The following is a 13,261-nucleotide window of genomic DNA, read 5'->3' on the forward strand; positions in this document are numbered from 1 at the left end:
CCCCCATGCTCCTGTTTTGTTTCTTAAATTCCACATATGAGTGAAATCATATGATAATTGTTTTTCTCTGATTGACTTATTTTGCTTAGCATAATACCCTCTAGTTCCATCCACATCATTGCAAATGGCAAGATTTCATTTTTTGATGGCTGTGTGATATTCCATTGTATATATATATACCACATCTTCTTTGTCCATTCATCTGGCTCTTTCCATAGTTTGGCTATCGTGGACATTGCTGCTATAAACATCGGGGTGCATGTACCCCTTCGGATCCCTACATTTGTATCTTTGGGGTAAATACCCAGTAGTGCAATTGCTGGGTCATAGGGTAGCTCTATTTTCAACTTTTTAAGGAACCTCCATCCTGTTTTCCAGAGTGGCTGCACCAGCTTGCATTCCCATCAACAGTGTAAGAGGGTTCCCCTTTCTCCACTCTGAATGCTCTTCTAATCTTACCCACATACATACACACTTTTTATCTCTCTGCCCACCGCCAATATATTTGCAATCACTTTCCCATGTTCCTGCATGATCTTTATGGCTATCTAATGGTCAGACCATAATTCACTCAGCCTTTCCTTTGTTATAGGGCATTTGGATTGTAAACTACTTAACTTTTTTTTCTTTGCTGTCATATAAAACAGTGCTGTGAACAGCTTTATACATATAGCTTCTCCTTTCCTTGAGTTGCTTTCTGAAAAAGGAATTACAATTCTGAAGAGAATGGATTTTTTTTTAACTGATCACTTTTCATATGTTACATATTCTTTGACATATCACCCTGTCGGAGAATTGCATAGGACATTTGGTTGGTGTATATCAAACATGGCCTCAACCTATGTGAAATAAACTGTATATACTTATTCTGATAAATGACTATTCTGATTCTCAAAGTGAGCAAAAACCTTTGTCTTACGCAAGGATGCAGCCATTCCTCTAACAGATCAAAGAAGGTGTTTTAATGTATGGTTAATGTAGTGCTCATATTCTGAAAGCCTTACTTTTGATGTTTAACTCTATTCCAGGAAGGCTCTAAAGGCTGCCGGTTCCTTCTAATACCCATTCTCCCTGGCCTCTGTGTATTTTTATTCTGAGCAATAATATGACCAACTGCTATTTCCCAGCCTCCCTTTCACTAGGGATTGCAAATAAGAAAAAGCAGAAGTCATTGCGTGGGGCATCTGAGAATACAGTTAAAAGACGGCTTACTTGGTTCACCTTCCCTACACCTGCCTTGCTTTTTCCTACTGTTTAGAATGTGTTTATAGTAGCTGTAATTTCAGCTGCCATTTTATTTTTTTTTAAGATTTTATTTATTTTACAGAGAGAGAGACACAGCAAGAGAGGGAACACAAGCAGGGGAATGGGAGAGGGAGAAGCAGGCTTCCTGCCAAGCAGGGAGCCCGCTGCAGGGCTCGATCCCAGGACCCTGGGATCATGACCTGAGCCGAAGGCAGACGCTTAGCGACTGAGCCACCCAGGCATCCCTCAGCTGCCATTTTAAAAACATGGGGATACAATTTCTATGGCAAGGAAAGAATGAAAATATAACATTTGAACCATCCAAGACCACCTACTTCGGCTTCTTTTACGGGTAAAAAAACCTGATACATACTTTAAGCTACTGTTACCTTGGGTCTCTGTTACTAACTTACAGTGTTTTCCTAGGACGATGGTTTTCAAACCTTAGTCTGCAGCAGAATCACTAAAAGGGTGTGTTAAGACACAAATTGTTTCCTTTCTCCCTTGTCCACTTTTTCATTAAGTGGAGCAGTGACAGGAGAGGTGAATTTGCTCATGCTGTTCTAGACCACACTTTGAGAACCACTATTAGGATATCTTTCCTGAAACTGTTTCTTTACATTAGAAACATTTGGCCAAGTTAGCATTTAGAAAGCACCAAATATTACAATAAGCACACGTACCTCCAGATCCTAAAAAGCTGTGATCAGAAGTTCAGAAATAGTTTACATGCTCTCTCTACATTGTTGAAGAGGTGGTTATCTATATATATTTAATAACGACTGAAGCTGATATATTTCCTTAACTATAAGTCCTCCCCAAATTATTTTCAACCACACTCCTGCCTTACTAGGAACCATTTTATAAAATGTAAGTAAAAAAATGAATTTTGGGGGTCTAGTTAACCTGAAATTAGTGCAGTGAAGTCTCAAATTCAGACCCGGGTGTTAATTCTCTTCAAGATGTATGCTGGTGAGGCAGAGTACCCAGATGGAATTTTTCACGAACATTTCAGTGTGACAGCCCTAAAAAAATTTAAAATATTGAAACAGAGAGCCATATCATTCTAACCTCACTGTTTCAAGCTGCTACAGGAATGCTAATGCAAAATAGATACAGAGTTATATGTCATCTTTAAATGTTTCTAAGTTTCTACTTCAACCATGGGTGGATGCTCAAAAAAAAAGGGGGGGGATCTAGAAAACTCAGCAAAATTATCTGCCTAAGGGAAACTAGCTCCTACGTTTCCCATTGTTTTAAACAGCAAAACGGAACAGGTAAGTTTCATTGCAATAATTATCGTCCATGATTCAATTTACTCTTAACGGCTACTAATTCTTTTTTATTCAGGATAATTATTGATCCAGTTTTACAGGTGGTTTCACCAATGGTTGTTGGGAAGGCCACCTCCATAGGAAGTAGGGAGTCCAACATGGAAGAAAGGGAAGTGGCGTCCAGTTCACATTGGAGTAGGTCAGCAAGCTTCAGATAATTCTTTGGGATGATGAAGATATAGAATGCCTCATAAATCTGAATGTATTTGTTTAGAGGCAAAATAGACCATGGCAGAATTAGGGACTGAATGTCTATGGGGAAAAATGATGAGCCCAAAGGAGAGCAAAAGCTTGTGCAGCTGTGGCTCAGCTGGAAACTGTTGACATGGTTGTAATCCTGTAATGTTAACCACTTAACATTTAACATGTGACTTTTAAATCCTGATCCAGTCAACATGATACTGATAGAACTTATTGTGAGTTTGGGGGATAGAAAGGATGAATGTATGGGGTGGGGAGTGTAGGTGTGTGTGTGTGTGTGTGTGTGTGTGTGTGAAAGATATTATCTCCCATGGTAGGAATCAACAGATTATGCCTAAAACTGAAAAATCAAGTATAGCAATAGAAAAATGCCATTTCGCTAGGTGGAAATAAAACCGAAAGAACCAGTTCAGAGAGTTGAAACTAGTTGCCACTGAAGAAGGGAAATGGGGTAAGAAATGGAAACTGCTACTTTTTTGCAACCAAGTTTGCAGCCAGCTCTATAAACTTTAACATAAAAGCTGGAAAAAAAGCCAACTAAGCAACCACGAAGGAAAAAGACATAATCTGTAAGCCAAGATGGTTTATAATCTAATAGCTAGTACAACCAAAGGCCTTAGAAGGATGGCTATCACTTGGGTCTGCTGAGCCCTTCTCCCTCCCAAGTCTTCAGAAAATACTCCTCCTGGCTACAGACGGGGTAGGCACAGGGCCTCACGGCCACAGCCACAGTGATTGGTCTACGGAGTGGAAACACTGCCTAAATTAGGCTAATCAGGGTCCCTGGGACTTTCCAAATCCCTGCCAGGGCATAACTTCTTGTTCCTGAAAAGAAAGCAAAGAGCCTGGCCCATTTTTTAAAAAGAAAAAGAGAGAAAGAGACAGAAACTCTTGTTTCTCTCTCATAACAAAAACCCAAGGATACGGGCCTCTCTCCACCCTGTTTTCCCCAGAAACATTTTAAAAGAAAATCCCAGAATCATATTACTTCACTTAGGCCCTGCAGTCTACCTGTGCTTTATGCTCGGGTCCTGGTGAGCAGGGAAGTGCCAGAGACATACCTGTTTTGTCCATATTTGAGCCATATGCAACTGCTGTTTTTATAGGTCAAAAGAAGTCAAATGTTGGCAATATTAGATGATCTTACCTAATGCTTTAAGATGAATCTAAGTGTCAAGATCTTTTTTTTTTTAACATAACCACACCTAACAAAATTAACAATTCCTTAATATGTAACAATGAGTCCATTTTCAAAATTTCCCAATTGTATCACATATATCTTTGTAGCCACCATTTGTTTAAATCAGGATCCAAGGTGGCGCCTGGGTGGCTCAGTTGTTAAGCGTCTGCCTTCAGCTCAGGTCATGATCCCAGGGTCCTGGGATCGAGCCCCGCATCGGGCTCCCTGCTCCTCGGGAGGCCTGCTTCTCCCTCTGCCTGCTGCTCCCCCTGCTTGTGCTCTCTCTCTCTCTGTGTCAAATAAATAAATAAAATCTTAAAAATAAATAAATAAATAAATAAATCAGGATCCAAATAAGTTCTGCACATTAATTTGTTTAAAATAACTTTTTAAGGGGCACCTGGGTGGCTCCGTCTGTTAAGCAGCTGACTCTTGATGTCAGCTCAGGTCATGATCTTGGGCTCCTGGGATTGAGATCCTCACGGGCTCCACACTCAGCATGGAGTTGGCTTGAGGATTCTTTCTCACTCTCCCTCTGCCGCTCCCCTCACTCACACACACACTCTCTCTCTCTAAAATAAATTAATAAATCTTTTCAAAATAATAATAAAATAAAATAACTTTTTAAGTGTTATTACTCTCATTTAGCACTCTCGAAGGAACCTAGACAGGTCACAAAGAATGGTGAACAATCTTCCGACAAAAAAAGCCAAAAGAATCAGGTCTCGGTTCCTTCTCGGATTATTAATATATATTATGTATTAAATATATTAAATACACATAAATATATATTAAAAATATATCAAATGATATACCATATGTACGTGTGTATATGTGTATATCACTGTGCCAAGCACGGTAGTCTTTGCTTCAAATCCTTCTGCCTTTACCGTTATGAGTGGTTGCCCTTATCATCTTTATTTTGTAGATGATGACAACCCCAAGGAAGTCAACTGACTTGTCCAAGGTCCCCAGTGAGTAAGTGTAGAGCGGAGTTTGGAATTGAGGCTTTGTGGCTCCAAAGGCCAAGCCCTTAGCCAGTTCACACTACCCGTCTTTATGCACCAGTTCCAGTGAGCAGCAAAGGGCTGGACACATGCCCACGGTTATTTTATTCCACACAGTACTGAGATGTTGTAGGGACGGAGGCAACCAGAGCTTACAGAAGTAAACAGGAAGCCATGGTTGAGGAACGCATCTGTGGGGCATGGGGGGAATGGGTACTTGGGGCCACTGTTGCCTTTCCTCTGTTAGTCGCTCTGTTGGAGGCCACCAGCCCTCCCTGTTGTGCTCCCCACACCCCCAGCTGACTTGACCTTCGTCTTCCTCCCCTGGCTTCCTTCCTCTCAATGTCATTCTCTTGGTCTCATGCTTGAATCTGCTTTTCCACTGAAGTCTCTTACGCCTGTTTCCAACCCTAGCCTCCAAGTTAACCCCAATTCTTCAGTTATAACCTATTCAATTAATCCAACCAGAGTGGTTTTTACTCTTGTGGATGTTGAAGTTAATGAACCCTGTATCGATGTTTCAGACTAAAGGGCCCAAGCCCCTTTCCCTGCTGGAAGATCGAATTCTCTCTATGTCAAACACATTAGGCTTAGGGAATGACAGCAGGCTTGCTATCTATGCGGCCGAATCAGACTTCTCCGCTGACACCATGTGCTGGGCAGGACACCTGGCTCACATAGCATGTCTTGGGGAGCCGTCTGCTTCGTGAGGATAGCCATCGTGGGGGTTATAGGAGGGTCATCTCATCAGAGTTTCTCGAACTTTAATGTGCATAGAAATCACCGGTGGATCTTGTTAAACTGCAAATTCCGATTGGGTAGGTCTGGGGTCGGGTCTGAGATGCTGCCTCTCTGCCAAGCTCCCAAGCCATGCCAATGCTGCCTGTCCGTGGACCATCCCCCGAGGAGCAAGACTCTAGATCACGGGTTCTCAGCACCAATGACACTTGAGAAGCCCCTAACGTGTTTCTAATTAGGGGAGACCTAGGTGCAGGGCACTATAATAGCTCCACAGGGGATTCTACTAACCAATCAGAGTTGAAAATGGCCCGTGTGGCGGCGGCAGTTGGAATTGGGGGGCCAGTTGAGTGCATACCCGGCTGGTGGAAGATGTGGGGTGACTGCGGGAAGGTGGAGCTCCTGGCTCGTGAGTGTCCTTATTTCCTGTGTTTCCTGCCTCTCCTCCCTGCCCCTCACCTTTTCTCTCTTTCTTGTTGTCCCCCTACCAATCCATCCTCTTCTGAACCATCTCAGTAAGAAGAGAGCTAAACAAACTGAAAATCAACAACTCTTTTTTGGATGCCTCAGAGAACAGATGTCACGAGGCGAGCTGTCCCCCCAAACCTTGGAGAGACAGGCAAATACAAAGCATCACCAACCTCCCAGGAGCATAGTCCACGGCTAGAGCCAGTACCAGAGGAATTACTTCAACTCTAAGTGGCACATTGCTGGGGACTCAGTGGGGACGAGCTTAAGAGTGGAGGAATTCCAGGAGGACCCTGCACTTGTGTTTATCTCCAGGAGCCCCATCAGATTCTCAGGGTGAAGATGGGAGAAAAGTCCCCTCATTCTTCAGCAAGCAGGGCCCGGGGGGCGGGGGGGGAGGACGGGGTGTGCAGGGAATGTGCTTCTAAGAAATAAATCTTTCTGAGAAAGGGATTGGAATTTAAGAACCTTGAAATGGAGAAGCATGCAATTCAGCACACAATCAATGCTGAGTTACTGCATGTTAAGCACCATGCTTTGTGCTGGGGATTGGGGATGAATTAGACTCACTCCTTCTCCAGGAGCTCATGGTCTAGTGGAAACACACCTGTGCACACAGCTCTGCCAGAGACTGATAGTTGCTGCCCCTCATGTCTTGCCTTGGCTTCTGGAGTAATAGAACTCTCCTTCCTAGCTGAAGACATATTTCCCAGGATAAAGATTATGTATCCTAGCCTCCCTTGCAAGGTAGATGTGGTCATATGATCAAGAACTGGCCAAAGGGATATAGTGGAAGTTTTTTGTGCAACTTTCTGAGAAGTGTCCTTAAACTGAGCAGACGTACAAGACCTCCACCCATAACTGTGAATATGACCTTATTTGGAGGAAGAGTTTTTGCAGATATAATTAAGTTAAGAAGCTAGAGGTAAGTGGTGCCTGGGTGGCTCAGTCGGTTAAGCATCTCCCTTCGGCTCAGGTCATGATTTCAGGGTCCTGGGATCAAACCCAGTGTTGGGCTCAGCAGGGAATCTGCTTCCTCTCCCTCTGCCCCTCCCTTCACTCATACGCTCTCTCTATCTCTCCCATTCTCTCAAATAAAAGAATCAAATCTTTAAAAAAAAAAAAAAAGACCTAGAGGAAGTGAGATCATCATCCTGGATATGAGGGCCAGCAGCTCACCCTCTCTCTCTTTCTCCTGTCTAGAAAGCAGATTAAAAAAAACTGGACCAAAGTAGACATCTTGGATAATAAAGTAGAAGGCCCAATCAAGAGCCTGGGTTCCTGATTATTCTGGAGTTGCCATAGGAGCCTACACTTATATAAGCAGAGATAAATAGATTTCTAATTTGGTTAGGCCTTTGTTATTTCTAGATTTCTGTCTACTGCCTTTTTTACTAACAAATAAGCCCACTAGCCGCAATAAATTTATTTCTTTTTAGGCCTCTCATAAATAAGCAAAATATGAAACAACATATTATGCGAGTTCTATTTTACTTAAAATAAAATATAAACTCCTTAAGAAAGAAAGGCCCTGTGTGATCTGACCCTGGTCTACTCCACTCTCATCTGAGGCCCTTTTTCTCTACCTTGGCACGTGGTATACTTAAGCCTTCCCTATGTATACATCCTTTCGTTCCATAAAAAAATTGTGAAGGCCTATTATGCACTAGACACTAGGCACACAACAGCAAAAAGCAGCCAAAGAACCTGTCCTTAAAGCCACGTTTTCTTTCTTTCCCTTTCTTTCTCTCTTTCTTTCTCTTTCTTTCTCCCTTTCTTTCTCTCTTTCCTTCTTTTCAGGAAGGACAAATATTGGGGAAAGTATATTCATTGTGTACTTTATTTTTTTAATTTAATTTTATTTAAATTCAGTTAAGTGGCATATAGTGTATGTAAAGCCAGGGCTTTTTTCTATTCCACTTCCAAGTCCATGTATGTTCTAACTCAGAGAACTGGCCCAGTTACATCCACCCAGGGCAGCACGTCCAGCAGAACCTCCCACAGTGCTGGCTGTGTTCTCCAGCATGGTAGCCCCTAGCCACGTGCAGCTCTGGAGTGCTTGCAACATGATTAGTTTCCACTTATTTATCTATTTTTAAAGATTTTATTTATTTATTTGACAGAGAGAGACACAGCGAGAGAGGGAACACAAGCAGGGGGAGTGGGAGACGGAGAAGCAGGCTTCCCGCTGAGCAGGGACCCTGACTCGGGGCTCGACCTGGGGCTCGATCCCAGGACCCTGGGATCATGACCTGAGCCGAAGGCAGACGCTTAACTGACTGAGCCACCCAAGTGTCCCTAATTCCCATTTAAATAGCCCCATGTGACCAGCTGCTTCCAGAATGGACAGTACAGATCTTGACCATTCTACTCCCTGCTCCAAATGGCCAACTCCTTGAGGCAGTTTTAGAAGATGGTCACAAATTCAACAATTGAGAGATGGAGCCTATATCCCCTCTCCTAGAATCTGAGTGAGCTTGTGACGTATGATGGAAGTGATGTTAGTGTGACTTCCTAGGCCAGGCAAGAAGAGCCTCTGCCCTGATCTCTGGAAGGTTATGCTCTTGGGACCCTTGCTCTGGGGAAGCTCTGTCTCCGAACCTCACTACCACACTATGAGAAGCCGAGGCCATGTGTAGTGCCTGGGTCCTTGAGGCATCCCAATATCGGCACCTGTGGCTACATAATACACGACCACAAATTTGGTGTGTTGTTCGGTGCTCTGTTCTGTATGCACCAAGCCCCCCGTAAACACCCAGTAAGCAGGTGCTGAATGACTGAAATTCTGAGCTTTGTGACTGAATCTACAATTGCTGCTTGTCCTCTGAACAGATCTTGGAAAACATTCTTTATTTTGCCTTTTTGCTCTCAGCAGACTAAATAAGATAGATTGCAAGCAAGTGGAAAAGCAAAATGTTCAATTTCCAAGAGCCAAACATTAATTCTTGCTGTTTCAGTTCTTTGCATTTGAGTAATTGCTGTGGTTTTTAACCGCGGTGAAAACAAACACAAAAGGCAGAGCTGGTCCAATAGCCACGCGGTAAGAAAATGTCTGCGGTTCTTTAAAGAACATCTGTAAGTTCACAGAATGAACCTGAAATTGTCCTTGCATGTTAGTGAGAATCTCACGAAACCTCCTTTCATGAAATGAAATCCTAATGACAAACCAAAATGAATAGACTCTTCTTGACATCTTAGCCATGATCCAACTTGTTCTAGAAAGTCCACTGGTGCAAATCCTGTTATTTCTCTTGGAACAGAAATAAAAACAGAAACTGGATGAAAAAGCAAAACATGCTAACACCAGGTCAGATAAAACGGGGATAACCAGCTGTAACAGCTGAGTTGACCAGCTGGGACAGAGACAGCCTTGCACAGTGGAAACGTTGAATATCTAGACCTTGACAGAGAAAGTTTGCTGATCTCTGATAGCTCTTAAAGGAGCAGGTGACTCACCAGGCGATTTTGATCGTGGTCTGAATGAAATTTTTTTTTTTGAATGAAATATTTCTAAAGACTAGGGGCTCAGTCAGTTAAGCATCTGCCTTCAGCTCAGGTCACGATCCCAGGGTCCTGGGATCGAGCCCCACATCGGGCTCCCTGCTCAGTGGGGAGTCTGCTTCTCTCTCTCCTTCTGCCGCTCCCCCTGCTTGTGCTCTCTCTCTCCCTCTCTGACAAATAAATAAGTAAAATCTTAAAAAAGAAAAGAAATATTTCTGGGGACTATATAACTCCCTTCACTTTGATTTCCTCTTTATCAAGCAACCTTCTGAATGTAACTAGACTTCTTGAATCTGTTTCTCTATTGAGAGAACGTGCAGACTTGGTAACAGAAATTTCCAGTCAGCCTTCACAGTTACATTTCTCCCTAAATTGGTCCTCTGGTAAGGTCCCTTCTAAATTCACCCCAGGAACTCCAGTTTTCCAGGGGTCTAGCTTTCCTGGATATGACGGCCACACCTACCCTGTACTTTTATTTCTAGGCCTCTTACCCTTTTAGTATTCTTTTATTTATTGAAGTAATAAATGAAGAGTTGTTTTGTTTTGTTTTTTTTAAAGATTTTATTTATTTGACAGAGAGAGACACAGCGAGAGAGGGAACCCAAGCAGGGGGAGTGGGAGAGGGAGACGCAGGCTTCCCGCCGAGCAGGGAGCCCGATGCAGGGCTCGATCCCAGGACCCTGGGATCATGACCTGAGACGAAGGCAGACGCTTAACGACTGAGCCACCCAGGCAGGCGCCCCATAAATGAAGAGTTTTAACAATCAGACAGAAGTACAGGGTTAAAACAAAAAATAACAGTCACTCCCCAAGGCCCTCCTGATCTCCAGTTCCCACGACCCAGATTTTCAAATCTTCTCCATTGTTCATATTTGCCTTCGTAATTCTAAATAACACGCTAAATGAAAACTCTTCACAATAGTCATATCAAGTCAATAATCAGGTCCCCTGTCCCCTTCTCTGAACATTCCCTTACCATTGTCCCCCTCCAGCCTACACTAACTGTCCTCGGAGCTGGCTGCACAGCTATCACCCTGGAGCTCCCCACCTCTGGCATTTTCCAGGGGGTTCCCACGGTCTCTTGTTCGAGATGCCTCGTTTTCTGGACCCTGGGTTGTCATTGTGATTGATGGGGCACATCCTTCTGCTGCTTCATGAGAATGAATGGAGGGTCAAATTTTTGTTGCAGTGAGTGTTTGAAAATACTTCTATTAGACCCTTACATTCACTTGGTAGTTCATCAGGGTATGAATTTCCAGATGGCAATCATGTCCTCTTAGAAGTTGTAGGCACTAGCCTATTGTCCTCTCATTTCCTGTGTCGCTCTGCCTTTCTAATCCTTGACATTTTGTATGCTTCTGAGAGCATCTCATTTGTTCAGGTGTCCTGAGTTTTGGTCATGGTTTACCTGGTGAGGATCTTTAATTCATTGAGCTGAGCTGTCAGTGGCCTTTTTCATCTAGAGGCTCACACTCCTATTTGGGAAGTTTTCTTTTCTTTTTTAATTTTTAAAGATTTTTATTTATTTATTTGACATAGAGAGACAGAGCGAGAGAGGGAACACAAGCAGGGGGAGTAGGAGAGGGAGAAGCAGGCTTCCTGCAGAGCAGGGAGCCCGATGTGGGGCTTGATCCCAGGACCCTGGGATCATGACCTGAGCCAAAGGCAGATGCTTAACGACTGAGCCACTTAGGCGCCCCGGAAAGTTTTCTTTTCTTTTTCCATAATTTCTTGTCCTCCTTTTTTTCTATATTGTTTTCCTAAAGATACTTTGAATTGAAAATTTGGGCTCTCTTGATCAATCCTGTTGTGGATTTGTCTCTTCTCTGGTACCTTCTATCTCCTTGTCTTTTTGTTCAACTGTCTGAAAAATTTCCTCAGTTGTATCTTTGATACTTTATACTGAATTTTTTCTTTCTTCTAGCATATTTTTAATTTCAAAACCTTTTTTATTCCCTGCATTAAAAAAAATTCATGGCATTCTGTGATTTCAGTGATGCAGTATCTTCTTGGGTCCCTTTTAGGGTTTTCATTAAATTTTTTTTTAAAACTTTGCTCTCTGAATCATCTGGGGTTTTCTTGGTCCTTTTTCCCCTTTTGTCTTAGTGTCTGTGTTTCATAGTGGGGGCTCCCTCAATCTGGTAATCCAGTGCTGGAAATTAAAATGTAAGCCTGGAGCACTGACTCTCTTTTTGGCTTATTGTGGCATGGCACCATGAGCAGCAGTCTCCCCAGACACCCTGTAGAAGGCGGCTCGGGAAGTCCCGCATGGAAACCAGCGTGTGCACCAAAGTCTTGGGAGATGGTGGAGCTGCACATCAGCTTGAAGAATTAAGGCCCTCAGAAGGACAAACCCTTCTTGGGCACCAGCAGGCTTAAGTCCACTCCCTGCCCCGAATTCCCCGTATGTGTTTTGGGGGGACCAGCAGCATTGTGATGAGGCTGACGCTGTGGATATTTCCCCTCATGGATACTGAGGCACTGAAGGAGTTCAACAAGAATAAAACATGAGTCAAGAAGCTAGCCAAGAAGTATGATGCCTTTTTTGCTTCAGAATCTCTGATCAAGCAGATCCCATGAATCCTGGCCCAGGCCTCAGGAAGGCTGGCAAGTTCCCCTCCTTGTTGACCCACAATGAGAACATGGTGGCCAAAGTGGATGAAGTGAAGTCCAGAATCAAAGGCCAGATGAAGAAGGTGCTGTGTCTGGCAGTGGCTGTTGGCCCCGTGAAGATGACAAAGGACGAGCTTGTGTACAACATCCACTTGGCTGTCAGTTTCCTGGCGTCATTGCTTAAGAGGAACTGGCAGAACATCTGGGCTTTATGCATCAAGAGCACCATGGGCAAGCCCCAGCATCTGCATGAAGGCAGAGCTCAATAAACCCTAGTGCTACAAAAAAAAAAAAGAGTGGGGTAGTTACTTGTGCACCCATTGATAAGATGATCCAGAAGTACCTTCCCACCATAAACAACTAGAAAACTGGAAACAATATAAAAAAAAAAAACAATTTGCAGGCTTCTCAGCACAAAACTGAGAAAAGGGAGAAAATGAGGTGAGCCTTACTACCACCTAGGCTTTTTGCCTGGAGGAAATGTCCAGACCATGGCCCAGAAAGAGAAATCTAAACAGAGACTGGAGTTGAGAGAGATTGAGGTGGCTACACTTTCCAGGGCAGAGTACTTAGAAAGGGCAGGAATTACCCAGACCTCCACTGATCTGTTTATGCCTCTGGTGCAGTCCCACTAGTCTGGATGACAACTTCAAAGAAAGGAATACTTGACAGGAAGGCAGGACATAAATAAATTTCAGATCTCATGTAGGCCCGAAACCATTTAAGTTCTCACTAGGCAGGGTGGAGAGATCGCCTTGAATACCTGGGGCATTCAGTAGAGACCCCAGAAGGGCCATGCCTTAAAAGTGGGGTTAAACTGGCTTTGGGCTAATGGGGACTCTACAACTCCCCTACAAGAGCTGAAAAACCAGGCTTCAAATGGATCGGGCTTCAAACCCACAAGTAACTTAAACTGCCTGCCAAAAAAGTTTGATCTTCTTTAAAGGAATATAAATCCACCATTTGGTGATAAC

General features: G+C 43.4%; 1 protein-coding gene across 1 annotated transcript in view; it reads left to right on the plus strand.

Moving 5' to 3' along the window:
* Nucleotides 1-12,556, plus strand: part of LOC102728928 (glucosaminyl (N-acetyl) transferase 4) — a 13,341-nt gene extending 785 nt beyond the window's left edge. The window contains 5 exon segments of the mRNA XM_031029959.2: nucleotides 2,510-2,522; nucleotides 2,596-2,718; nucleotides 12,019-12,133; nucleotides 12,135-12,255; nucleotides 12,258-12,556. Of these exon segments, the coding sequence (XP_030885819.2) occupies nucleotides 2,510-2,522; nucleotides 2,596-2,718; nucleotides 12,019-12,133; nucleotides 12,135-12,255; nucleotides 12,258-12,556 (671 nt within the window).
* Nucleotides 12,557-13,261: the final 705 nt, after the last annotated feature.

This window comes from Leptonychotes weddellii, chromosome 7 (assembly GCF_054177405.1).
Source record: "Leptonychotes weddellii isolate Sample4059 chromosome 7, ASM5417740v2, whole genome shotgun sequence".
In the NCBI taxonomy this organism is placed as follows: Eukaryota; Metazoa; Chordata; class Mammalia; order Carnivora; family Phocidae; genus Leptonychotes; species Leptonychotes weddellii.